The sequence below is a fragment of the Haliotis asinina genome, chromosome 3 (genome assembly GCF_037392515.1).
Source record: "Haliotis asinina isolate JCU_RB_2024 chromosome 3, JCU_Hal_asi_v2, whole genome shotgun sequence".
Classification (NCBI taxonomy): domain Eukaryota; kingdom Metazoa; phylum Mollusca; class Gastropoda; order Lepetellida; family Haliotidae; genus Haliotis; species Haliotis asinina.
Window position 1 is genome coordinate 21,919,975 of NC_090282.1, and position 26,051 is coordinate 21,946,025.

Consider the following 26,051-nt stretch of genomic DNA (forward strand, 5'->3'; position numbering starts at 1 on the left):
GCAATGGTAGAACAAAAACTATTGTGCATCTATAGTATATGTGACTATCGATAGTTTAGTATTTGACTTCAGTTGATAAATGCACAGCACGAAATACAAGAAGTATCAGATTCATTCACTTTTAGAGTTATCTGCCCCTTTTATGTTTTGCCTGATTACTTGATGTAGGTTTCATGGCTTCTTGTCAGTTAGTAAAAGAATTTCTTTAGCTTGTTTTTTAGTTAATATAAACTATACAGTAATTTGGGAGATTACTTAAAATGAGACAATTCATGGAGAGAAAATTATTGCAATAGATGTTTGCAGACTATCCTTATTGCGTTGTTGTTTCCACCTCAAGAGTCAGAATGTTGGTGTCTGACATGTATTGTTTATGTGTCAATGAAATAGTTTGTTACAGACTATCCTTATTCTGTAGTTTTCAATTTATCAATAAACAACTTCTTAATTACATTGAGAATAACATTTCAGTGTAACTTCACAGTGTAGTAAAGAACTTGTTCATCCATATATTGTTATCATTCCTTAGTGCTCTACCTTCTAAATGCCTCTCAAAAAAGTTCTGTGTCAATAGCAGAAATATATTATAGGTGCACAATATGAACATGCGAACATAATCAGCTTTAAAGTGTTTCGTTAAATATATTTTTTTCACTAAGTTCAAGGCTTTGTGGTATCAAATTTATTCTCATGTTGCCATCAGAAATTTACTTTGGAAATTGAAAATTCAGCTCCTGGTTGCCTTAGTTACAAGCAAGATTGAAGTATCCTGATTTATATGTAGGCTTCAACAACATGATACATACTGAAATATTTTTATTTCAGGCTGTTATTCAGCTGTATATCATATAATGGTCTTGAGATCAGATCATGTGTTATAGTCACACACTTATTGTTTCGTGCAGATAAACAATGTGGATCTGTCTGATGCGCGGCACGATCAAGCAGTTTCACTGCTGACTGGTTCCGACCAGACGATCCAGCTGGTTGTATATCGAGAGAAAGTGGTTCCAAAGTCCCCGGACAGTAAAGACGCAGTCGACTCAACCACAGCACACAAGTTGCCAACAATGACACAACCACGTATTCATTGGAATGAGAACGTACCTACAGCTGACAACGGGACACTGAACATCAGCCAATCGGAAATCAGCTCTAGTCCAAGTGTGTTTGCTTCTGCTGTGCCGTCATCGTATACATATCAAAGCCAAGTTTCTCCAGGTGTTGAGGAAGCACCCTCACCTGTTATTAGACCACCCCCCATCCCAACCATCCAACCTACCCCTTCACCCACAATCCAGGCCAATCCTTCCCCTAGTGCTGGACCCTCATCTTCACCAAAGGTGGCGCCACGGACACTCTCGTCTGATTGGTCAACTCCCCCAGCAGCGGTCCAGCCGCCCAAGTTTGTGTACCCCGGGTTTAACCGGTCCCCCAACACGTCCCAATCGTCCATACGGACTACAGAAAACAAGGAAAACATTTCCCCAACACCAGCTACAGTGTCTTTCTCAGCTCAGAGTGTAAATAGTTCATATGTCAGTGACTCCAACACCAGCCCCAATGCTGTGTTAATGGGGAAAGAAGTGAGTGCTGGAAACAGCACAGTTATTGTGGAGCGACAGACAATTAGTAAAGTGCATGTGAATCACATTGATTCTCCTTCAACAGATAAAGAACAACCCCTTTATGAGGTAAGTTACTGCTGGCTCTCCATTGTTGGATCATTGCCTTGGACAGACACTCAAGATTCATAACCACACCTGTACACACCTTTATCAGTTTTAACGGCTGTTCGTTTTTGGGTAGACAGTGCGGTCAGTTGTTGTATATTGTAATAAAGAAGTTACATATTCATTGCACTATCCCTATGTCTACCACATGAACTTCAAAATGTATATATTCAATGCATGAAATAACACCCAAACCTGCGAGACAGGTAATTGGTAACTTCATAATGTTGCCTTCCCAAAATGGATCTAACCCGACCAGGCAAACCAAAGAATAAAGCTGGAACATGTTTACTAAAATTTTCACCACACCATTGAGTTGGCTAGCTGTAAATTTAGGCCATCCGACAGAAATCTAGCCTGTCTATGACAGAAAATCATTATTTTACGCTAAAAGCGTGACTGTTTATAGTGGATATTCTGTTTCCATTTCTGGACAGTAAATTTGCGAATGAACCCACTGTATCAACACAAAATTGACTTACACATCGGCACAAGGCTTTGATCTACCGCTGACTGAGTGAGGTGAAGGGCAAGTGTCCATGTGTTTTGACAAGAAGGTCTGCTAATTCGGATAAGTAACTGATCAGCAGGGTATTGGAGGTGACAAGTAGGCCTATCTGACACTGAGTAAATTTAATTGGCCAATCAAAACGACCATGCTGTTTTGGAAGTGATTTTAACCCAAAAGTCTCAACAAGCTTGGATGACAAAAATCCAGTTATCCGGATATTGAGTTATCCAGATGATTTATGCAGAAATGAATGGCACTAAATTTTGTTAGAAAGTGTAATCCAAATTTTAACACGTGTTAGATTTGAACACTTTCAGAAAATGGCATTGTTTAATCAAAAAACAAATGTGTCCAGACATCCGTGAAGTCACTGTATCCCCATTGTTTTTTTTAGCAGTGGTAAAAGTTAGCAATAATTCTAGCCAATCTGCAGAACAGTAAGAACATTTGCACAACTAGAAATGTTCTATTTACTTTAATTTACCTTACATTAATTTAATAAAAACTGATGTACTAACAAAATTAGGTCTGTTGTTACTTAGTAACATCTACAGTTAGATGAAATTGACAAACTCAGATGTATTTTACTTTCTGAAAAACCTGAGAGTTTAGTGTCCAGCATATGAATAGATGAAAGAAATGTTGTGTATTTTTAGGACATTGTGATACGAAAAGCTGGGGGCCCCCTGGGTCTCAGTATTGTGGGCGGCAGTGACCACTCCAGTCAGCCTTTCGGTGCCGAGGAACCAGGCATTTTTGTTTCTAAGGTAAACATTAGTTGCTTGGAGCTACTCCAGACTAAATTGACTTTACTGTTAATATGCAGGTTGTTTGAATGTGCTGTGTACAAGGGGGCATGTTTCACATTTTGAGCGTTAGTAACTGAAGACTTTACTGGGAAGTTTCAAGGGATCACTCGAGTACTTAATCGTTAGTGATCTTTTATTGAATTTCCACGACACACCTCTAAAATATTTTGAAACTTTTAGTGTTCTTTCTCTACATTTCAGATTGTTAAAGATGGTGCTGCTTCCAAATCAAAGTTAAAAATAGGAGATAGAATAATAGCAGTAAGTATATCTTTGTTAAATGCACTTCTCCATTGAATTAATGGTCTTCAGTGCCACAACTAGCTATAACATTTTTTAAAAGTTGCATCCCCTAACTGTGCCAGGATCTGCTGATAGTCTTTTGAATTCAGCTATATCCCCACTTACCCTTTTTCTGTGGATGCCTTGCCTGTTTCTTTTTTCATGGAAGTAGTTGACATCTATGACACAGGACATTTTGAGTTTTGTTCCAGCTGAACTGCATGTTGTTTTGTGACCAAACCAAGCAACCACTGTTACCTTCTCAATGCCAGGGAATACATGAGTGTATTATGTTTAGGTTAATGGCAAAGATGTAACGCAGTGTACACATCAAGAGACTGTGATGGCTCTAATTGCACCAACGTTTGAGATCAACCTTTCTGTGCGACACGACCCGCCACCAAAAGGTCTTCAGGTAAGTCCTGTTAAATTACCATCATGCCAGACAGTGGAGCACCTAAATTTGCAACTAACGAAGTTTTGTTTTATCTGTTGTATCTGAACCACAACATGTTTTTTAGGCCTAGATTGTCTCATGAGCAATTTGAACAGGCATTTCAGTATTCTGTATGAGACAACTGTAAATATTCTTGCATGAAACTATCCAAGTCTTTGAGCACTTACCAAGGAAATCATCAGAACGATTTCTCATGGAATCAATACACGGTTATTGGGACATTATTTCTTAGCTTTTATTTGTCAATACAGAAATTAGTCACAAGATTGTTGATGTTTTCCTGAAGGTGTTTCATTGTTTGAAAGCTTGTTTTTTCACATTGAACCTAATATCATGTGTGTATATGTCCTTTATGTAAGGGTTTGGGTAGTCTAGAGGTTAACACACTTACTGGGTCACACATCAGGTTACACTGCCCGCGTGGGACAATGTGTGAAGCCCATTTTTGTTGTCATCTGTCATGATTTTTCTGGAATGTTGCTGAATGTGGCATAAAACCCTCTGTGTCTTGTGGCAACAGCTCAGTAAGAGTGACGTATGTGTTTCAGGAACTTGTTATTGTGAAGGAACAGGGAGACAAGCTTGGCATGAGTATTAAGGGAGGTATCAAGAACTTCTCTGCAAACCCTCTGGACAAGAATGACGAGGGCATCTTTATATCACGGGTAGGTTCAATTGACAGCATCCTGACAGTGTTGCATCTGCAATGACCTCTTGGGGTTTTCTAGAGACTGACAATGTCCCCCCAGTCAGTGCACCCACTAACATCTCTACCTAATATATTGCATATTCATAAATTATAGTAATCTTTGCCACTTTAATGACTTGAGTCAAGAACATCCACCTACCATGCCCATTACTGTTGGGGGTGGAGTTTGGTTTGGCTTATTCTTGATGTTAAAGTGTTTGCTTGTCACACCAAAGTCGCTAGTTCCATTCCCCTTCTGGGTAAAGCCTACTTCTAGTTTTCCACACTGTGATATTGCTGGAATATTGCTGAGAACAGTCTCGCTCGCTCACTCATGGTTTATGCATGGATTGTTATATAAATATATTCATTGATGATCACAATGAATGTTATACAGCTGATATGATGAGGATCGATATCTCGAATCATCTCTGGCATTCCGCAGTGGAATTGGTCAGTTCTTGTGAGATGCAACTGCCTGAATTGGACTGTTCATGTCATTGGCTTATCTTTCTTAAACAGTATTTACAAGCTGTGATGGAAAAATTGGTATTGTTGCTTAAACAAGAAAGTGAGGGGTCATAGTTTTTCCCATTAAAGACCTCACCATGCTTTCTTTGGAACGCAGGAAGCAACATTATCCTTACCTCATTACGGAATGCTGTTCTTACTGTCTTCAGACTGTTTGATGGATGTTTGATCTGTTTCCAGATAAACCCAGAAGGTGCTGTGGGGAAAGATGGACGGCTTGTGGTAGGCCAGAGAATACTTGAGGTTAGTTCCAGCTATTCCCATACCTGGGTACAATGTTTCTGTTCCATTAGTGTGATTTTGCTGGAATATTGCTGAAATCAGCCTAAAACTTCACTCACTCGCTCATCCCATACCAGACACGTCTTTGGAGGTCTGATTGGGATTTAATAAACATTTGTTTTGTTTATGAGATTGCAATATGTAAGTTGTCATTCTGAATATATATATTTAAAACAATTTTCCCACCCCAGGTGAATGGTACGAGTCTGCTTGGGTCAACTCACCAAGAAGCTGTTCGAGCATTGCGCAGTGTTGGAGATAAGATGAACATAATGGTGTGTGACGGCTACGACCCCAACTCCACCCCAGAGATATCCAGTCCCGGCAGTCCGGTCGGGTTCCTGGCATCATCCCGGCAAGGTTCTGTATCCAGTATTGACAGGGAGGATGAGGAAATGCGATTAATCCGACAGGTGAGAAACTCTTTAACACACCAGAACAAATCTATTTTTTATGACTTTGCAAGTTTCATATCATTATCTTTTCTAATTGAAGTTAATTTATTCAGTGAATTTTGTATTTCTGTGAAAGTGTTCCTTCATTATGTAAAGTTATATTTGCATTTGTGTATAAGACACTGTTAGTATGTGATGTCTCCAGTGATCCCATCCTTCACTTGATTTACACCTACACAAGTCCTGCATGGTTAGAGTCCAACTGAGCACCTTTAAGTGTAGTTAGACATCTTGTGTAGAAGCTCAGATCACTATATGGTGTATCCACTTGATGTTATGAACTAGGCCACTGCCAGTAGAAGAACATACTGACAGTGTTACATCTTTAGTGGGCCTGGCCTCAGAGTTAGGTCACCTTTATCTAGCCTCAGTCAAAGGCTTTTCATCTAGGGCTGGTCTTGCCACAGTAGACAAGCATACTGATACTGTTGCATCTATGATGGGTCTTGCCCCACCAGAAGATTCCTTGTTGCATCTAGGTTTAGCCTTGTCAAAGTGAAAGACGATCCTTGTTACATCTTGGGCAGGCCTTGTCTGAGCAGAAAACGTATTTGTGTTGCATCTTGAATGGGCTTATCAGATTTTAAACAAACTGATTTTATGGAGCCATTTGCAGGGCTAAGAAACTCGATAGCATGTTCCTGTGCCACAATGATCTTGGTCATTGCTCATGCATTTCTTCACTGGTTTGGCACAGATGTCTTGCTGATACGACGAGAATGCTGACCTTTTCCATCACTCTGTAATATACTTGTAGTGGAAGACGTATCAGGGGAATGTAAGAAATCTGGAATGTTAGGGTCTATCTTTTGAATATTAGTGTTGTTCTGAGGTTTTAGTGTCATATAACCAGAAAATCCTATTCTTTGGGGGATTTATGGACTTTTGCTGAACTATTCAAGTTGGTAGGTAAAGAAGAGTCTTTGACTTTAGCATCTAAAGACTTAAGTTAGGTCGCATTCCATATACCCATTAAAAAGTATTAAAGTGCCAATAGACACAGGGGTTGGTATAGCCAAGTGAGACACAGCCATTGTGTGAGAGCCTTGTTCCTGTGTGGTGGGGATAGCACAAGGCCATAGCACTAGAAATGGCGTAGTTAGCGGCGTCCGCCTGTAGCCAGTGGTTGTGTTATAGGACGAGGAGATGATTAAGGAGACCCTACAATGGGAGGCAGAACATTCCGAACACCTGGTAGGTCCTACATCTAGACATGCCTAGACGGAATGCAGAATCTAGGACTGTCATTTTGTCACTGTTAAGTCATAGGCGATGGCACATCCATCCATAAGATCAAACCAACCGATACGTTAACATGGTTTGAAATTGGCTAGCTTGATTTACAGTTCCTTATGTATCAGTATGTATGTATGTATGAAATGCCATCATAGTCTTTGAATAGGTTTTTTTGCCTGGTGATAAAGATATTCAAATTTACCTGATCATTCTAAAAAGTACATCAGTGATACAGAAACGTGATCCAAACCTGACTTTGATATTCAAAGAAAGGATTTGTGATGACAACTTCTTGTAATGCAAGGTAGATTGCATCTTTCAGCAGATCTTTTCATGAATATAGTTTAATTTCAAATCCTGTTATTTTAGGTATCTGTATTACTGGTAAACGCTTCAGTAAAGGTGACCTGTCACTTACCATTTACCATTGGAAAATTGTTAAAATATTAAATTCCCTTTTCTGGATGGTCAGAATGTAGACTATGTCTTCACATGTGACAAGTTGACACAACTGCTACAACTACTGGCAGATTCTTGCCTGCATCCCTCTAACTGTAGCTTGTACCTGTAGACTCTGCTTGTCCATGTTCTCCAGACCTGTCTGCATAATACTCTATGTACATGGAATCGTCCTACAGCCTGTTTCTCCAGCAGCACCCACCGAGCGTTGCAACAATGACACATTACACAATCTGTAAAGTTCCTAAATGGCATTCGACTGTCATAAATCACTGTTTAATCAAACTTGGTAATATCATCTTCCTTGAAAGATGATGTATGTATGTGGGAGATTATTCTATCTGGCCTTATGTAGCGTAATAACTATTGTCAGCACAAGTGAAGTTTGGTTCTTTCCTGTAGTACCAATTTTGAATTTTCATCCATAAGTTCTCTATAATCATGCTAATGTTGACATCTTTTAGATCTTTCGAGATAATGTCTGATACTTATCAAGAAAATTACTGTTTTTACTGTAGATGTTTTTTTTCTGGAAATACTGACTTTAAAAATCTAATTTGGAATATGTGGTTGTTCTGATTACTAGTGATCTTCTATTCAGTGAATTTATACCAAGAATAGCATTGTGTCATTTTATGTATTAATGACAAAGCTTCAGATAATATGTTTGTGTGTTTGCATAGCAAATCAATAAAATGATTTACTTGTGTACTGATATGAATGTATACTTTTAAACATAATTGTATAACGACACTGTACATGAGTACTTAATGTTTGTGTACCTGCATGTCTTCACAGGTTTTAACTCATTATATATATATAAACTGCCTGCTAGGACAGGACCTGGTAGAGACTGTGATTGCAATCTCTCCTATTAGGATCGGAGATTCTACCAGTATAGACAGTGCTCGCAATCTCTGCTGGTAGAATCTCTGATCCTACAAGACCGCAATCTCTACCCTGACAGATATTGGCTTCCTTGCAATCTTAAACTGATTTGAATCTCAGAAGGAGATGATAATCAAATGCTAGTCCATCCTGTGAACATACAGTAGTATTATAGCTGTGAATGCAGTCTGAAGAGACTGGGTGCCTGTGGCCTGTGTGAGCCTGTGACATGGAGCCTGTGCACTCTGTTCCTGTGTTTGCTGCATGCCCTCTCCTCTGCATAAACTTTACCCTGATTGTGTAGGAATTTGATGTGCTAATAATCATTCTGTTTGTTCCACAGAGGATTCAGTGTGGGTATAGCAAGTTGTTCACTTTTCTGTTGTGGTTTGATTAGCTGCTTTTGTAAATCATTATCTCAAATACACACACGGTTTTATTGGATTTTCCAATTCCAATGTGTTTCAAGCTATCGATGTTGTCACTAATGTATTTGCTCCTTGTTACCTGACATGACTAATGTTCTATGTTCGTGCCACACTCAAGACAGGCATCTAATATTACTATGATATCTTGAAGCCACTTGGTCTTCAGTAACATCAAGTGTAAGATATCCCATTAGGATCACGTGACACTGAGGAGCACAGTTTTCTAGACACCGTCTTGTCCCAGAAAAGATCTTCCTCAGTGCTGTATGACAGAGTAGTGTTGTGTATCTCCAGGAACAACTGAGGAGAGCACGGGAGCAAGAGGAACAACGACTGCAAGCTGCCGAAGAGACAGCGCGACAGACAGCCATACTGCAACAAGAGCGTGCCCAAATCCGTGGACCAGAAAGTCCTAAACAGGTACAGGGATTTCTTGTGTTTGAAAGTCAGAAACAGAAAATCTTGATGATTGCAGCTTATATCTGTGGAATGGCATTTACTAGGGGGGCACTATTAAGAGGGGAAACAACTATTGCGATTGTGATAGTCTCTTGTGAACAACTATTGCAATAGTCAAACCCCGTTTACTCCACATATCCGGAAACCCTGCCTTCCGGACGATATATATGTGAAACAAAACTTACATTCATTAATTGTACTTGCTTAACTGGACCCCGCGCATCAGGACTCGGATGATGAATTTTCAAACCATTCCCATAGATTTCCATTGAAAAATGATCCAGTTATATGGATGGAAAGATATGTGCACATGTGCATGTGTATGTGTCACGTCAGTACCGTTAACCACACGAATATGTGATTTCATTCTTAATCTATCGGAAGGCATTTGATGTGAACTGATTAATGACCCATCAAAACACTAGGGACACGTGTCACTCAGGTTGTTCATTAGGATTTGAAAACATCTCAACAGTAGCAATTGTTTCCTTGAATTGTCTCATTTGAAGTAATTTCTCTAAAGAATTTATTGTTCATATGAAATGAAAAGAGGCTGAAGTAGTTTCAGCCTCTGACTAGAAACATGAAACCTGATCAAGTTTGTTAATTTATTCATTTTCTTTGAATAAATGTTCAAATCTGGTACTGCCTATATTTGCACTGCGCATTTGTCAACAGAAGTCAATTACTTAACTGTAGTCACACATACTATCAGTGAATGGATAGTTTCATTTCTGCCATCTATTAATTGCTATCGGAGACTCAACAGTTGCAATCCTTCAATAGCTTGATGCACCATTACAGCCCTAGCATTTTCGTTACAAAAGATTACTCATGCAGGCTGTTCTTAAAATTTAAATACAGCAAATTATGATTTGTTTTCTTTTTAAAGTAGCCTGTGAAATACTAGGAGATGTCATACTGGATTATATACCTTGCTCCATAACAACCAGCTGACAGATCATTTCTGATTACAGAGTAACAGGACATTTTACTTTATGGTCATGGTGGGTTTGTGATTAAGACACTTTTAAGTTTGAAGACCATACACCCAGCTGCTGCAGGGTTTAGATCCGTTGATTTTCTTCGATGTTTATGTTTTACAAATGAGTGATGACATCAAAAAAATGTCCTGTTAAAAGACAGGGAAGAAGATGATCTTGACAGGGATAGAAATTTTCTGTCAATCCACAAATTTCCAGTGATTGTATTTCAAATTGATTAATTCTGCGAATTCTCTAAATTTGTTGAAAAGAAAACCCACCATCATATTATACTCACATTCCTGAAAGTGGTGTAAAACCACACTCACATTCCTGAAAGTGGTGTAAAACCACACTCACATTCCTGAAAGTGGTGTAAAACCACACTCACATTCCTGAAGGCGGTGTAAAACCACACTCACATTGCTGAAAGTGGTGGAAAACCACACTCACATTCCTGAAAGTGGTGTAAAACCACACTCACATTCCTGAAAGTGGTGTAAAACCACACTCACATTCCTGAAAGTGGTGTAAAACCACTCTCACATTCCTGAAGGCGGTGTAAAACCACTCTCACATTCCTGAAGGCGGTGTAAAACCACACTCACATTGCTGAAAGTGGTGTAAAACCACACTCACATTCCTGAAGGCGGTGTAAAACCACACTCACATTGCTGAAAGTGGTGGAAAACCACACTCACATTGCTGAAAGTGGTGGAAAACCACACTCACATTGCTGAAAGTGGTGGAAAACCACACTCACATTGCTAGGCGGTGTAAAACCACACTTGCATTGTTGAAAGTAGTGTAAAACCAATTTCGCTCTCTTACTCCTAAGACAAATTCCACAACCCCTCCCATGATGCGTGCAGGGATGTTGTTATTGGCCGGAACTCCTGTTTTTGAAACATGATGCATTATTCTAATACTTGTAACTTGTGTCCCCAGAGTGCTGTGATTGATAAAGTGCCTGCGCCACCCACCTCAAGCCCACCCAGTGAGCAAGAAGTGACCACGGTAGGTGATGCTCTGTGATTGTCATTACAGGGATGGTACAGTGATGTGGAAATGGTTCAGTGATGTGAAGTGGTTCAGTGATGTGGAAGTGGTGGAATTTAAATGGCATTCCTTACAGGAAGAATTAGTGACACAACTGATTTCAGTGTGACGACTTACAGCCATAAGTGTTCATGTCTCCAATAAGTAAACGTTCAAACACTGCTACTTTTGTGCAGATATCATAAGAATGACATTCAAATACTCTTCCTAAAATGAAAACAATTTCAACCTGAAATTGCCATATCAAAAGCGTTTTGGTCAACAATGAGTGAAATATATTTCCATAAAATGTTTAGAATCTCCTTTTCTACAAAATGATCTCACCACTGAGCCGGTGTAGAGGTTCAGGAGTACTGATTACTTGTTTAACAGGCGATAGTAAGGTGTCAATGAAGTCATCACTGATATCAGTTGAGTGGCTCTCACGTTCATGCACTCTCCACCTCTCAAGGTCCTTGCTCACTCCTCTCTCTGCACCATCCTCAATGTGCAGGTGTTTTGTGACAGGTCAGTGTGTCGCAGGTTTCAGTGCTTTATTCCAGGACTTCATCACAAGCAAGCCAACCACCAGCCAGCTTCTGTCTTCATATATCTCTATGGTCTCTTAACTTAAACTGATGGTTAGCCTTGGGGAGACTCTCAGTACTTTGCCACATAAAACAAACATTTCTTTTTGGTCAATTAAAAAAAAATTGATTGTTTTCTTTGACTTAGGTACACCTAATTTGTACATTTGTTGTGCAACAATTCTAGAATGATCTTATGCTGAGGTGCACAATACTATAACATGAAAATATGCAGTGTAGTTACTTAGCGTTTCCTCTCAAATTGGCTTTGACTGGGGCAGGAAACACAGGAGGTATTTATATAACATACCACAAATTGTTCTTCTTTTGAATTCCAGTATCAATTCTTTGTATGATGCTCAAGAACAGTTAAGGAACGTTTTCATTTACCCAGTCGCTCAGCGTCTCCACTGAAAGTAAATTAAAGCTAAAAGAAAGGAAAGAAGTTCAGATGCAATTGTTGCCAATGTGAGAGTTGTCTCCCCTGGCTTCCGTCTGCCATTTTGACTGATGTTGACAATGACTGCTGTGCTGTTCCAAGCATCCTCACTCATCCTGCATCCCGCACTGATTTAACAGGAATCTCAAAGACTATTCTTATTTTTCACAAAATTAGTAAGAGTAGCAAACTATCTTACTTGCCTTACTAATTATTCCAGACAGAAGATGGTGGGAAAAGCTAACCCTTTATGCGTACAACTTTCACCTTTTGTAAGAGTGTTGTAGGTTTCTATGTCAGATATGATTTCTATTTTCTTAATGCTTGGGCAGTAATATTGTGCATACTGCAATAATAAGCTTTGCTAATGTCTTTGAAATTCTAACATAGTTATTTTATATTTTGTTGTTGTTCTTTGTTTGCCTTGAGTTTGCTTTCCTGGAACCCCACGTTTCTTGTAAATTCTCTGCCGTTTTTATTCAGATATTTAAAAAGCCTTCTTTACTTTTGTACTGACAGCCTAATTTATATAAAATCCTAATACTAAAACGACACCGCATAACTAAATCATAGATCATATTTCATTTGAAATTGAACTTTAAGACAAAAAGAAACCAATAGCAAACGTTGTTGTTAATCTGGAGATTGCTCAAATTGTCCTTATTTGCTAATACAGTTCCTTTTTTGTTGTTTTAATTTAGAATTCCTGTTCCTGCTTTTTCCTCTTTTTTTCAATGTTTCAGTTTATATTTAGTGTCTTTGCTGTTCAATAACTTTAAACCCTAAACCTTGATATTTACTGCTCATATGAAACGGCTTTCAGTTGGATATGGGGATAGGCTTTTAGATGTCTTTTTGTCGTGGATCCCACTTCTTGAAATTCATGACCATGATGAGTTGCTAAAAGGGAGGGAGTATATTTTAGATGTGGACTTTATATTATATTTGGACAATCCTTGTGTGAAAATCATGCTTTTTACATCATTAATGGAACATTTGGACATAACGAGTAAAAATGTTGAATGTGAAAAGATTGAAGTGGGAACCATGAAAATATGCACTCTTACTGAAACGAACAATGTCCTACTCGTCACGTATCTCTGAAATTGTCTAGCATGTGCTGTGGAGGATATTATGTTTCAGAAACGTGACAGTTTTATGTTTAGATGACTGCTGCTGCTGTATTGCTTACATTACCTCTAGGAAATAGGAATGGGAAAGAGTATTGACTTTGCCCCTTCAGAAAGTTTTTATAACAGATCTTAACCACTGGCTGTTGTAAAGCAATAAATATCAATGAAATAGTCAAGCTTCTCAGCAAAAGTTATCTCTGACACTTGCACATCAAAGTCAGGCCAAATGTAAAATTTCAACCTTGCCATTTGGGCTTTGTAAAGGGACATTTTACTATAATCATTCAACTTTTGTCTAATTCTGGTCTATTTAGGAATGCTCCAAGATGACAGCTTATCTCTGCCCTGAGATTTTGATGAGCAAGTAACAAGGCTCAAAGTTTACAAAGAGCTTTACTATATCTACATTTCCCAAAGTGACTGGAAAATTAAACTATACTGTTCAAATTATGAACTGTCAGGAGTATTCTCACGACCAATATATGAATGTTGCCCTGTGTTTGAAATGAACTAATACTCTAATCCCTTTATGAATACATTCATTCTCTGGTTTCCTGGAGTCACTGTAAGCCATGCAACAGTAGGTCTTGTTACCTACTAAACTAGACTAGATATGAGAACACTCTTGTCTGTGGCATGTCTTTAAGTATGGCAGATTGTCAAGTTTTGTGGCATGATTAAATATACAATCGTCTAGTCAAGGGAAGTACAAAAATTGTGTCCAGTGTCTTTTGTTAGTTAGAAATGGGTACAACTCCTACACTAGACATCATTCAACCAGGCTGTTGAGAAGGGCAGTAGTAAAACTTGGGGGGGGGGGGGGAGGGTGTGTGTGTCTGCAAGACCCAGTTTGATTCCCCACGTGGGTACAATGTTTGAAGCCCATTTCTGTTATCCCTTGCTGTTAAATTGCTGGATTGTTGCTAAAAGCTGAAACCTTACTTAAACCATGATATACCGATGCCATGAAGAGAATTTCACTGAATTGATGCAGTGTGTTTTTGGACACGCATTCATGTCAGATCAGATCTACCCTGGATTAGAAACATGCCACACATTTGAACATCTGCCCGAGTTCCCCATGGATCTGAGTCTCTTACTTATTTGTAGCAGTAGTGGTAGCATGCCACGAGGGCAACCGAGAACAGCATGGTATTCTGTTGTGGACTTAACGCATGCCCTGCTCTAACTCTCTAGCCCCCCAAGAAGGCCAAACCCCCTGTCCCCCCTAAACGGGTGGGCCTCGCTCGTCAGGCAGAGGTCGTTGACGAGGATGATATCATTGATCCGAGGAAACAAGCCCGGCTTCCAGCGGGGAAACTTATTGCTCAAAAGGTAACACTGTATGTTAAAGGAAATCTCATCATGACAAAAAAATTGTGTTTTTTGTCCTTATGTTGTTGTAAGTGTTGTCTTGCTTCTGAATTTGGCTTATTTGAATCTTATTGATTACATCACGCTTTCTTGGTTTAATTATGTTCTCTAACACACTAACAGTAATAACAGTAATTTTCCATTCTTGCCACTGACGGTCACATTTGTCTTGATTTTCAAACTGTTCCTAATTTCCATTTCTGTTTCAGTAATGTGGTGTGATGTGATTACATTTATTGCATTTTTTTGTTTCCATGTTGGTGACTTTAGGAATCATGTCTGCAGATTTTCAGAATAATGTGTTGAATGTCTTCTCATTACGTGAATCATGTGCTCATTTTGTCAAAACCATGTCAACATCTCGGCTGTTAGGGACAACTGACAGCCAAAAATATTCTCACCTACATACTACTCCACCCATTAACTTCATCTTGTATTGCCTAAGAATTCACAAAGTATGTACTATTACCTGTTGATCTGTATTACCCCATGTATGTCACGATCATACTAAAATGATGCTGTGGTGACTGCTCTTTTGAAATATCCTTGGATAGCTGACTAAGCAACATTATTTCTGTCTTAGAAATATGAACAAGGACGTTATTACTAATCTTCATCACATGCTGAATTAGATTCCAATAATACTGATAAATCAGTGAAAGTCAGTGATGACACAAGGTGTTTGTAAAAAGGGCATGATGTCTTGCCCAATCTTTGTGTTGCGAATATGGGATTTAGCATCACCACTGAGCTGAAGAGGCTTGATGAGTGGGTTTGGAGGATGGGGTTCTGAATATACTAGGACACTTGTCACATAAAGCAACCTTTGGTCAGAGTGACCCAAGCCTGACAACCAGTTTCAGGCGGCCATGATATAGATGTAATTAATGTGGTTGAGGAGAGAGTCAGTTCCACTCACTCCAGCTGTCATAGTCTTCTGTGGCACACTCCTGTCCCAGACGAGCCCAGAACTAAAGTTATCTTATTACCATACATACAGTGTATATCCACCAGATCAGAAAAAAAACGGATCCCAGAAAAAAGCTAGATATCAGAGCCCATTCAATATAGACTTGCCACATCATTCCAAACTTGTGGAGGATTTATTTTACTTAATTATGGTGGACCTGGGAGACAGACTAATCCCCTCCTTGACAACAGATCTGACTTTAGTACTGCTTCAAGACTGTGTGAACATGACCCGATGCTTCTGAAAAACTGTAAGTCATGTTGACCCCTGGAGATTTTTGTCAGTGAGAGACATCTTTTTGGCATTTTTAGTGATCGGCTTCTTTGGCTCACAGATGGTGGTTAGAGTAATGACAGCCAGTGATAAAGTTAAGAAGGAGGGTCAATCGTGTGTGCTCTCTCATATTTGACTCTGTGACTCCATCAGTCTCGATGTTGAACTTAAGACTTATCACAAAGCATGTTCTTTCGAGAATTTTATGAATGATATGGAGTTTTATGTATGCACTCGCATGCACACACACGTTCGTAAGACAGGGAATGTGCATTATCCACTTCTCAAAAACTGCTGAATGGAATTCAGTGAACTTACACATGGGCTTTCTTACAACTCTAATGGTGTGCATCTCATATTTTATTTTTGTATTTTATTGGGGTTTTTTTTGTAAGTTTAGCAACATTTGAACTCAAGTACATTTTGCAGAATTTCTCTATGATGATAGTGTAATAGGGAATGACTTCTGCACAGAAACTGCACACCAGAATTGAATGAAGATCTACATTTCTTTCGTAGGGAGTGTAATGGTGTGCATTTCATAATTTTTAATGCAATTTGTTAATTTTGTCAGTTCTACAGATATTTTAACTTTGTTGAATTCTATTCATGCTGTTTACATGATTCATCCCATACAAGAGGAGGTGTACTGTATCTCTCTCTGATGATAGTGGATTAAGTCTGTCCACTTCTCCGCAAACATTGCGCAACAGAATTGATTAAGCTTATACTTGTGTTTCATTGGGACTACCAAGGTGTGCATCTCATAGTTGCATAGATGCTCATTGAACTTCTTTAGTAGAAATTTATCTCCAGAGCACACTCAGTGTAGGTAACGCTTTCTACAACCGCAGGGGCATCTGTGTCCATGGACACAATTTTGTCTTGTTCTTTAGAGCAAATCCTTCTTACCACATCCATCAAGGCTTGCTTTTCAATATTCAGCACTCACTGCCAGAGCAAATTGGAACGTGTCAGCATTTTCAGTAAACATAGCTCAAGTGAACAGATTCATTTGGTACAGTGATCAGTATTGCAGTGTTAAATGTACTCCTTCGCACTATTTTGTGCCATAAAGACATAGATATACTGTATTTTCCAGTTCTCTTAGTTTGGGGATGCTAAGCATAATTGAGAAATGTCACCAAAGGTGTTTTCAGTGGGAGTAGCTTCATCTGACATAGGAGGTTATTTATGGCTCTGTTTTATTTTAGCACTAATGGAAAGTGTTATGGTCAGGATTCAATTTACAGACCCAGATTCAGGTGTAATAGCCAATGATATTGTTATCGCTTTTACAGTTCCCGTAGTGCTGCATGTCCAGGCGTCATTAGGACCCACATACCAGCCCTGTTATCTCACAAGCGTTAGGGAAGTCAGTGAAATGTGTTGATCACATTGTTATATCGAAATAACCCTTGCCTCAATAAGCCAATCACTGACCTTGCTGTGAAGGTAATGAATCGCGATGATGCAACTGGGCCAGAGACTGGAATGCTGAAGTCTGCATTATCGCCACCAACGTGTTACGCCATACTCGTGTTGTTGCACGAAGGCAAGGCCACTTTATTGATCAGGTAGATTTCTGTCGAAGAATTGTGTATGTCGGCCAACACTGCTCTGGTCTGTGTCCAATTCCTAGGGATGACGGGTCATTGATTCAAGATGCAGCTTTTGTCAGTTTATAGGGCGTAATGATCTGAAATTATTCTTCAGCCACAGCTAGTGTTTATCTGCCATCTGTCAACGTTATATTATGTAATTCTCTTTCTCAATTCAAAATGGATTTGGTCCTTGCGTTGATCAATTGAGCCAACGAAGCTGACACTGTGAATTTTCTTAAGAATTGGCTGTTTTGACAGAATAGGTGATGTCAATGTCGCTAAAGCACTTGGCCCATATTTTACAAATCTTGAGTCTTTGACAAATATGCTTCTCTCTTTATGATGACTTGCATTGGTGTTGAGAATGTTGCTACTGGAAATTGATAGGGCATTACCATGATGGATCAATAGATTCCCTTGTCCTTGTTGGAAGTGAATTCTTGCACTCTCAAAATGATGAACACAGTTTCATGTTGATGTTGAAACATGTGGGTGTCTAGAAGTGGTCTATACATTGGCCTAGTGGTTTAGGCATATCCCCATTTGGGCAAGACTCCCTACATGTGTGCAAGTGGTGATGCTTATTCCTGGTGATCCCTCCCATGGCTAGAGAAGTTGCTATATGACCACGAAAATAACTTACTATTTTGTAGTTTTGGGGTTGGCAGGTGTCTTATCCACATTCAGATCATGTGGGTGTAATTTGTGATGTTCACTCTTGATGCAATGACAAGTTAGATGTTATTTGACAGGAAACCAGTCACAACCTGTAATGGTATTGGGGTAGTCAGATGGTTGCTCATGTTCAAATCCCCCATGTTGGTGTAATTTGTGATGCTCGCTTTTGGTGTTACCTGCAGTGACAAGTTAGATGTTATTTGACGGGAAGCCAATTACTACGTGTAATGGTATTGGGAGAGTCAGATGTTTACTCATGTTCAAATCTCCCATGCTGGTGTAATTTGTGATGTTCACTTTTGGTGTTACCTGCAGTGGCAAGTTAGATGTTATTTGACAGGAAACCAGTCACAACCTGTAATGGTATTGGGAGAGTCAGATGTTTACTCATGTTCAAATCTCCCATGCTGGTGTAATTTGTGATGTTCACTTTTGGTGTTACCTGCAGTGGCAAGTTAGATGTTATTTGACGGGAAGCCAATCACAACCTGTAATGGTATTGGAGTATTCAGATGGTTTGTTCACATTCAAATCCTCCATATCAGTGCCATTTATGATACTGACTGTTAGTGTTCCCAGTCATTGCCAGAATAGATATAGTGCGTCAGTGACAACATAAACTATCTAAGATGTGTGACATTTCTCTTTGTCAACTTCTTTAGGCAAGATAGCTGATAAGAATACAAAGTGATGTATGCGCTCCATCAGGGTCTGATTACTGTCTGTGGCCTTTGCCAAGAAACCACTGTGGTCCAATTTGGTGATAGTGTGTTTGTGGTTGATATTTCTGTCTCCTCTGTGACACTGGCTTCAGTGAATTTGTTACACACTTGAATCCATTAACAACATTTTAATGTGAAGCAGTCTCTTGAGATTTGTGTTCTTTCTCATAAGAACTGCCATTTTGTACCAAGAGTTTTGGTGATCAGAGTGAAGCAGTATGTACTTTTTGTGAAGTAGCTTCATTTGGTTTCAACACTATCCTTGAGCTGAGAGTGGATCTGAGCTGAGAGTGGATCTCGGAATCTGTTTCTGACACGTGGACTGGACAATGTACCAGCTGTGGCTTCAGCCACTGTCCAAAGCCAGAGATGAAAAATTAGGTTATAAGTTCGGCGCAGGCAAATGCTGTTATACAAGTGGATGATCTCACTTTGAGTTCACATTGTTTGACCAGACCTGAAGGGATTCTCATGACACACAAACATTTTTTTTTTTTCATTTTCATGTTGGAATGAACATTCAGGGCTAAGAGATAAAAAAAGAAAATAATGTGGACAGAAATAATAACGGATCAGCAGAAAACAATGGACTGTTGCATGGTCTTTGACTTGTTTACTTTCTGCAAACCAACCTTGCTGAATGATATCCATTGATTTGACATGGTTTCTTTGTCGTCATAGACAAGTAGCCAAATAGTCTGCGGCAATCTCCTCGTCTGCTGTGCTGTACCCCGGGGCCCACTGAGCGTATTGATTCTTGTAAGTTGGTCGGTGGTTACCTCCAGGTCCTACGCCATCTAGTTTGTTCAGTTAACTATTTTGTTAGGTAATTATTGATTTTTGGCTCATTACATTACTTCATTACTGATATGAAGGTTTGGTTATGGTTTGGAAATGTTTTTATGGATAGAAATGTCTGCAGTTAAGAACTTAATGCCTGTGCATCACTGAATTGTAAATGTTTCAATGTTAATGTGAGGATTTTGGCAGAAGGTCATTGCATGTCATGTGTGTCAGAATATGATGTGTTCAGTTGTGGAGAAATGGCACCGATAAAGTCGAGGGAATTACCTTTTCTGTTTCTGTTCCTGTCTGTATTGGCTCTTAGTTCAGATTTTGAATTTACAGAGATTTCCTGCTTCAATACCATTTAATTTCATTGAAAGCTTTTACATGTTGATCCAGTCAATGCAACGACTTTTGGGAGGATGATTTTCCATGTAATTCTGGGGATTTGAAAACGAGCTCTTTCGTTTCTGTGAATCGTTTAATTCCGCCGCTGATCTGCTGGTTTCCACTTGTTTATACAGGTGATATATTTCACTGCAGTTGTAATCCCTAAAACTTGGTTACTTGTGCTGGAACTCAAAAATCTTTCCCCGAACAAAATTGACTCATTTCTATCAAACTCATAATGATTTCAATGAATCTTCGTGAATCTCTACACTGCCAGTCTTGAAATGCTGTGAGGTGTTTAAGGATTTTCTGCAGTATTGGTCTCAGGGATTTTCATGGAATCTTGTTTCCCTGACCTGAAGCTGTTGTTTGTGTTTAAAGTTAATCTGAAAAGGTATTGAATGTTTCCTCACACATGTGATCACACTTATCAAGTGAGTATTAATGCGGTTTCATCTTTGTCACTTGGAAAGAAGTGGTATCAACTGACTGTAAAAACTGATTCTGTTTACGAAAATGGCATTCAGCATTTCTCCTGGTGCCATGAGTGTTGTCAAGGACTGGTCAAGGACTGATGATGCTGTCTTGACTTCTTGTACTTCAACGGAATCTAATAAACAGTAGATGGTGGTTCATTGTCCTGGTCTATAGTTTTGTCAAGTCAGCATTTTCTGATTTTGATCGGAAATTCAAAATTATCATTTAGTCCAAAAAACAGAGTTTCTTCTTAAAAATTTATAAAACAACAGTAATGGCATTGCTGGAAATGAAATAGACTACAAAGTGAACAATGTTTATACACCTATGCCTTAAAGGAAAGTGCCTGAGAGCACAGTAAGAGCACTGCACAGTAAAAGCTCAAAAGAGCTTGTGAGTTTAGATTATGTTCATATATATCCATTTTGAGTCATATTTCAACATGTTCCATTCGCTTGTGTTTTGGGTTAAATGTTCAATTACCTATGTAGAATAAGTAGAACCATCTTCACAGCAACTCTCCTTGAGACTGACAACAATGACCCTGTCAATATTTTTCATCAAAACGGTATGTTTCAGTTATTGAAGTAAAGAATGAGTGTGAAATGGCATTGTCTGGACATACAGGTTGAATATTTTGGATTTGATGTACTGTACTAGAGATGCAAAACTCAAGGACCAAAGACCCAAGACTGCAGTGGGTGTCCCTTTTGCTGGCATTTAAGAAAGTATAATAAGTCACAGTACCATTATAGAAGGTTAAATCCTCTCAGATTTTAATGAACTGATTGAATTATTTACTCTGCAGGTATCTTTATATTTGTCCATTTTTGCCATTTCTTTCTCTGTTGCAAAGAAAGTGTTGCCCCCCTGAGGAATTTATTGCCCTAGTCTCATAGCTCAGGTATAGTAACAGGGCCTCTCCTTAACAATCGGTGATGACACATTAGAAAACTCTTATGGCTTACATGATGCAGGGTCATGTTATCAGGATAATAATTTGGTCTTATTCATGAATTATTCATGAAAACGTTGCCATAAATGGAAATTATTGGACTGTTTGATATTTGGTGACAATTACATAGCAGGTTAGTGCTTGAAATGTCAGCCGATGATTGCAGTACATTAACATTTACAGTGGCTCTGCTTGGGGAGAGATGGGAACTCCACTTGTCTTGTCCAGCCTATGTATTGCCCCATCAGCATGTCTCTAAGGCTGGCTAAGAGTTGACTGACATGCAAGGCTTCCAAGATGTGTGATATCTCCATTGGAAAATTCTGTTAATGTGTTCTACGTGTTGAATTATTTAGCTGTGTAGTATATATACCATACAAAGATATGAACCTTATGAAGGTTTGTTGATGACAAAACTAAAGAATTTATGATCTGTAAGACAGAAGGAGAGTTTGAAAGGTATCCAAATTATCTTATATTCAGATAAAGAATATATAATAATTAAATTCTGTAAACTATGTCAGATCATAAAGTGCATCTTTGATAGAAGTCAGTAATTTGTATTTGAGATTTCAAGCAACTCTAATGCTATCATCAGAAGATGTTACTACTGATAGCATGTTACACTGCTCAGACATTCTTACTGCCTTAGGATAACTTGAACATCAGAAATCTTGGACAAGTTGGCTAATGGTGATGGCCATCCCAGAGTAGAGTGGAGTCAATCAGCTTATGTTCTTTGTGTGTGCCAGGATCTGCAGCTATTTGCTTGAAATCCAAGCTTGCTTCAGTGTTGAAGCTAGGTTTGTGACCACCATAACTCTCTGGTTCATCAGAATAGCTACCATCTGGCACCTGCATTTGTTCAGACTTTGCTCCTTCATTATGGTGACATTTAAATACTGTCATTTGAAACCCACAATTATCACAACCCTTGAAAGTATCAAAATGACATTTACCAGTAAATGATATTCCTCAGCATGAGATGTGTTGGTGCATGCATGTCCAACATCCTATTTGTATGGATTTCTATGCCCATGAAGAAAGATGGTTTGGGATACGTCTAATTCTGATGACAGATTGCTAAATTTGTGTGAATCTGGTGATTGTGACTCCCTCATTAGTCAGTATGACGTCGGATACAGAGCTGGTGTATATGGACTAGGTGTGAAATACACCACTATGGCTGCATTGGGGAGATGATTCCCATCTGCTGGTCTGCCAATTTATTATCATCCATCACTGTTGCATTGTTCCTTATATAATATTCATCCCACTGAACGATTTTCTTTGCCTTGAAACAGTTCGTGCAGCTGAGGCATGCTCCCAAAATTACTTGCAGCTGATTGATGACTCTGGGTTAGTCCCTAATTGGAGGATATTTGCATACAAACCATGGCATGTTCTGACTGATCTGATCAGCATTGTAACCATGTCCAGCTTGGTGTTAGATAACTCTCTCTGCTGATGGCGGCCTTGATTGGAGTGGTCACTCCACTAGATCTGCATATTAGCAGAGATCTGTCTCCATGACGGTAATTGGTTTGACTGGCCTGGTAATGAGTTTTCCTAAGTGGGAAGAAGAAATAAGTATGTTATGATATGATAACTTTCACTTTCCATGTTGCGTCATTTGTGGTACTGATGGCCAAGTTGTTTAAGTAGCCAGAGTTGTATGTGATGCCAATCATCATGGGTTTGAATCCTAATTCTACCTGATCATGTTTCTATGTGTTAGAACCATGCTAGTGCTCAGTGGTTTCAACAACTTGACCCCCTAAGACTTAACTTGGACAGTACTCCCTCATCCAACTCACATGCCATAAGTTCTCTCAAGGGCTGGTAGAGTAGCCAAGTGGTTAAAGCGCTCTCAGGCTCAATACTCTACAGCGGTGCAGTGTGTGAAGCACAGATCTATTGTTTCTTTTTCTCTCTCTCTCTCTCTCTCTCTCTCTCTTTCTCTCTTTCTCTCATGAAGAACAATTTACATCTATATTAAAGTTCTGGTGATTGCTTTTTCTGATTTTTTTTATATCATTTCTCTCTCTCTCTCTCTCTCTCTCTCTCTCTCTCTCTCTCTCTTTCTCTCTCTCTCTCTCTCTCTCTCTGTGGGTGTATTGGAGATTGACACTGGCAGACTTTGTCATTTCATGAAGACACATCACTGTTGTCATGGTTAAATTGTAAATAATTGTGGATTTGAAATATTTGTACCTCATCTTAGTGGGTTGTTGGTTGTGCTATAAACTGGTTTGTTAGGTCCAGACTTGCAAGTGACTCTGACATACACTCCTGCAGAGTTAAACTGCCCACGTTTCATCAAGAATTCTGAAATGAGATGCTGTTCATAGCTATACAGCATGTAAGAGCCTTGTGAGACCTGATCATGTTGCATGCTATAAGTAACAGCAGAATCTTCCAGGTCAGTTGAACCAGTGATCATTCACTTGCGCAATTCTGTGCTTGAAAGTCGTTGACTGTTGTTTTGTCGTTCCTCCACGAGATGGCATCAAGTGACATTAAAATTTACAGGATAGACCAGGATAGAAACAACCTTTTCTTTATGAAAGTAGGATGTCTTGCTAAAACTGATAAGGTATATATCAGTAGTTATGTTTGTAAGTGAAAACAACCATTGTCGGAGTCTGAAATTAATAATGATCCACCTTCAAAGGCTTAAGGTTTTACATGTCATGGTAATGGTGACAGTCAGTTGCAAAATAAGTCCTGCTGATGTATAGAACACTTCTTCAATGTGGGTTAAAACAAGGTAGCAAAGGGACAACATGTGTTTAAATATTTTTAAGTAAATGACAAATGTGGTTTGTCAAACATACAAGATGACATGTAATTAAACCACTCAACCATCTTTGTATCATTTTGAAACCATATTTCTTTATCAAACTAGTGTGAATTGTTGCTCACTGTATCAACCTCTAGTTTGCCTTGCAAAGACAGACTTGTTTGATGTTCTTAGAATATTGGTGACTGGCGTTAAACAGCTTACACTTGCTCTCATACTTACTCAAAAATTAACTTTGGCAAGGTAACTGAGTGATGTTCCCATTCTGGATTATTCTTCATGTCACAATCTTTCGATCTCAACAGTCAAGTAAAATATGTGAAAAGGCTTGTGTAGTCAGTCTATCAAAGTTTAGTCATTGTACATAAGATTCAAAAGTGGGTCAAAATTTGGAAAAATAAGATTGTGATAATTTATGATTGTGTAAAATGTGCAAGAGAGTGCATTGAGCAGTCACGCCTTCTATATCATGGTAGTCTATAAGTATGTCAAGTAGGAAAATACATCTGGAGGTCCCATCTGTAGCTGTGCTATAATACAACAGCTATGTCATATAAAATAACCACATTGACTCCTCAGCCAATCAACATTCTTTAGGAGAATACCTCATTTGATAAATGTTATAGGATCACAGGAGTCATAATATTTGTATGTCGTCATCAGTGACAGGTATTGACATAGCTTGACTCCAAATCGGCTTGACTGAACCAGTACAGAGATAATTACCATGAGCCTTCGCTGATTGACGGCCAGATCTGTTTTCCTTGTGAACAATATGTTGGGTTTACCACGTGAAGACAGAGGTGCTATGTGAAGCCAGCTAGTTTGCCTTCTGAGTCAGACAGATAAAAGACAAGCAAGACATTTAATTCTGGAATGATTCAATTCCTTGAGAATTTGCCAGGTTTTCATATCAATCATGTTTAGATCATAAAGCGCTGAGGAAATTGAATCTGTTAAAGTTAATTGCAGCTAATTGCATCATGATATCGTGGTTCAGATTTCAATGAGAAATGGTGGTCAGGAATGAAGTGGTTTGATAGAATTAACTTGAATTATGTCATTTGATGTTGGTAATTCAATAAATCAGACTGTTCAGATTGGAAACTGTCAGAAGATGTTTGAGATGACAAAATATTAAGAAATAATCCTGGATGGTTGGGCAAATTTTATAGTGTCAGAATAGTTAGTGTGATTGAATATTTTCAACAGCTCTGGTTAAGTCTGGAATAAAATTTTCTTTTTCTTAGAAAATATTGCAAATCAATATCACATTGTATTAACAAGCCGCACACGACAATAGCATGTTTCTGTAACTATTGAGGTATTTGTCCATGTGTAAATTGCGTATCCCTTAAAGCCAGGCTGGTAAACTTTGAATAATGCCCTGAATAATTTGAACAAATGCAAACACCATTCAAGTTCAAGTGATTGTTAAAACAGACTTTTCAAATAGTTATTGTAGAACTTAGCTCTAATGTCAACAGACAGGCATGTCTGTAAGGAGTAATGTTTTAAATTGTTTCCCTGAACACCACTTCTTTTGTGTTATGACCAGTGCAACTGCGTCCACACTAACCCTGTAATCTCATATCTTAAAGATGTATATCTTAGATTATAT

The 26,051-nt window shown here is 38.8% G+C and overlaps 1 protein-coding gene across 16 annotated transcripts in view; it reads left to right on the forward strand.

Moving 5' to 3' along the window:
• LOC137277665 (protein scribble homolog) overlaps window positions 1-26,051 on the forward strand; it is a 112,834-nt gene that overhangs the window by 61,716 nt on the left and 25,067 nt on the right. For 11 of the 16 annotated variants that reach the window (XR_010956625.1, XR_010956626.1, XM_067809519.1 and 8 more), the window contains 11 exons: window positions 906-1,694; window positions 2,901-3,011; window positions 3,255-3,314; window positions 3,634-3,750; window positions 4,341-4,457; window positions 5,192-5,254; window positions 5,485-5,706; window positions 6,886-6,942; window positions 9,054-9,179; window positions 11,150-11,218; window positions 14,596-14,733. Coding sequence is in view for 14 of the 16 variants with exons in the window: in XM_067809519.1 (XP_067665620.1) it covers window positions 906-1,694; window positions 2,901-3,011; window positions 3,255-3,314; window positions 3,634-3,750; window positions 4,341-4,457; window positions 5,192-5,254; window positions 5,485-5,706; window positions 6,886-6,942; window positions 9,054-9,179; window positions 11,150-11,218; window positions 14,596-14,733 (1,869 nt within the window). In the remaining 2 variants the exon portion in view is untranslated. The remainder of the gene's footprint in view (window positions 1-905; window positions 1,695-2,900; window positions 3,012-3,254; window positions 3,315-3,633; window positions 3,751-4,340; window positions 4,458-5,191; window positions 5,255-5,484; window positions 5,707-6,885; window positions 6,943-9,053; window positions 9,180-11,149; window positions 11,219-14,595; window positions 14,734-26,051) is intronic. The other 5 variants (XM_067809529.1, XM_067809526.1, XM_067809528.1 and 2 more) reach the window with 3 other exon arrangements.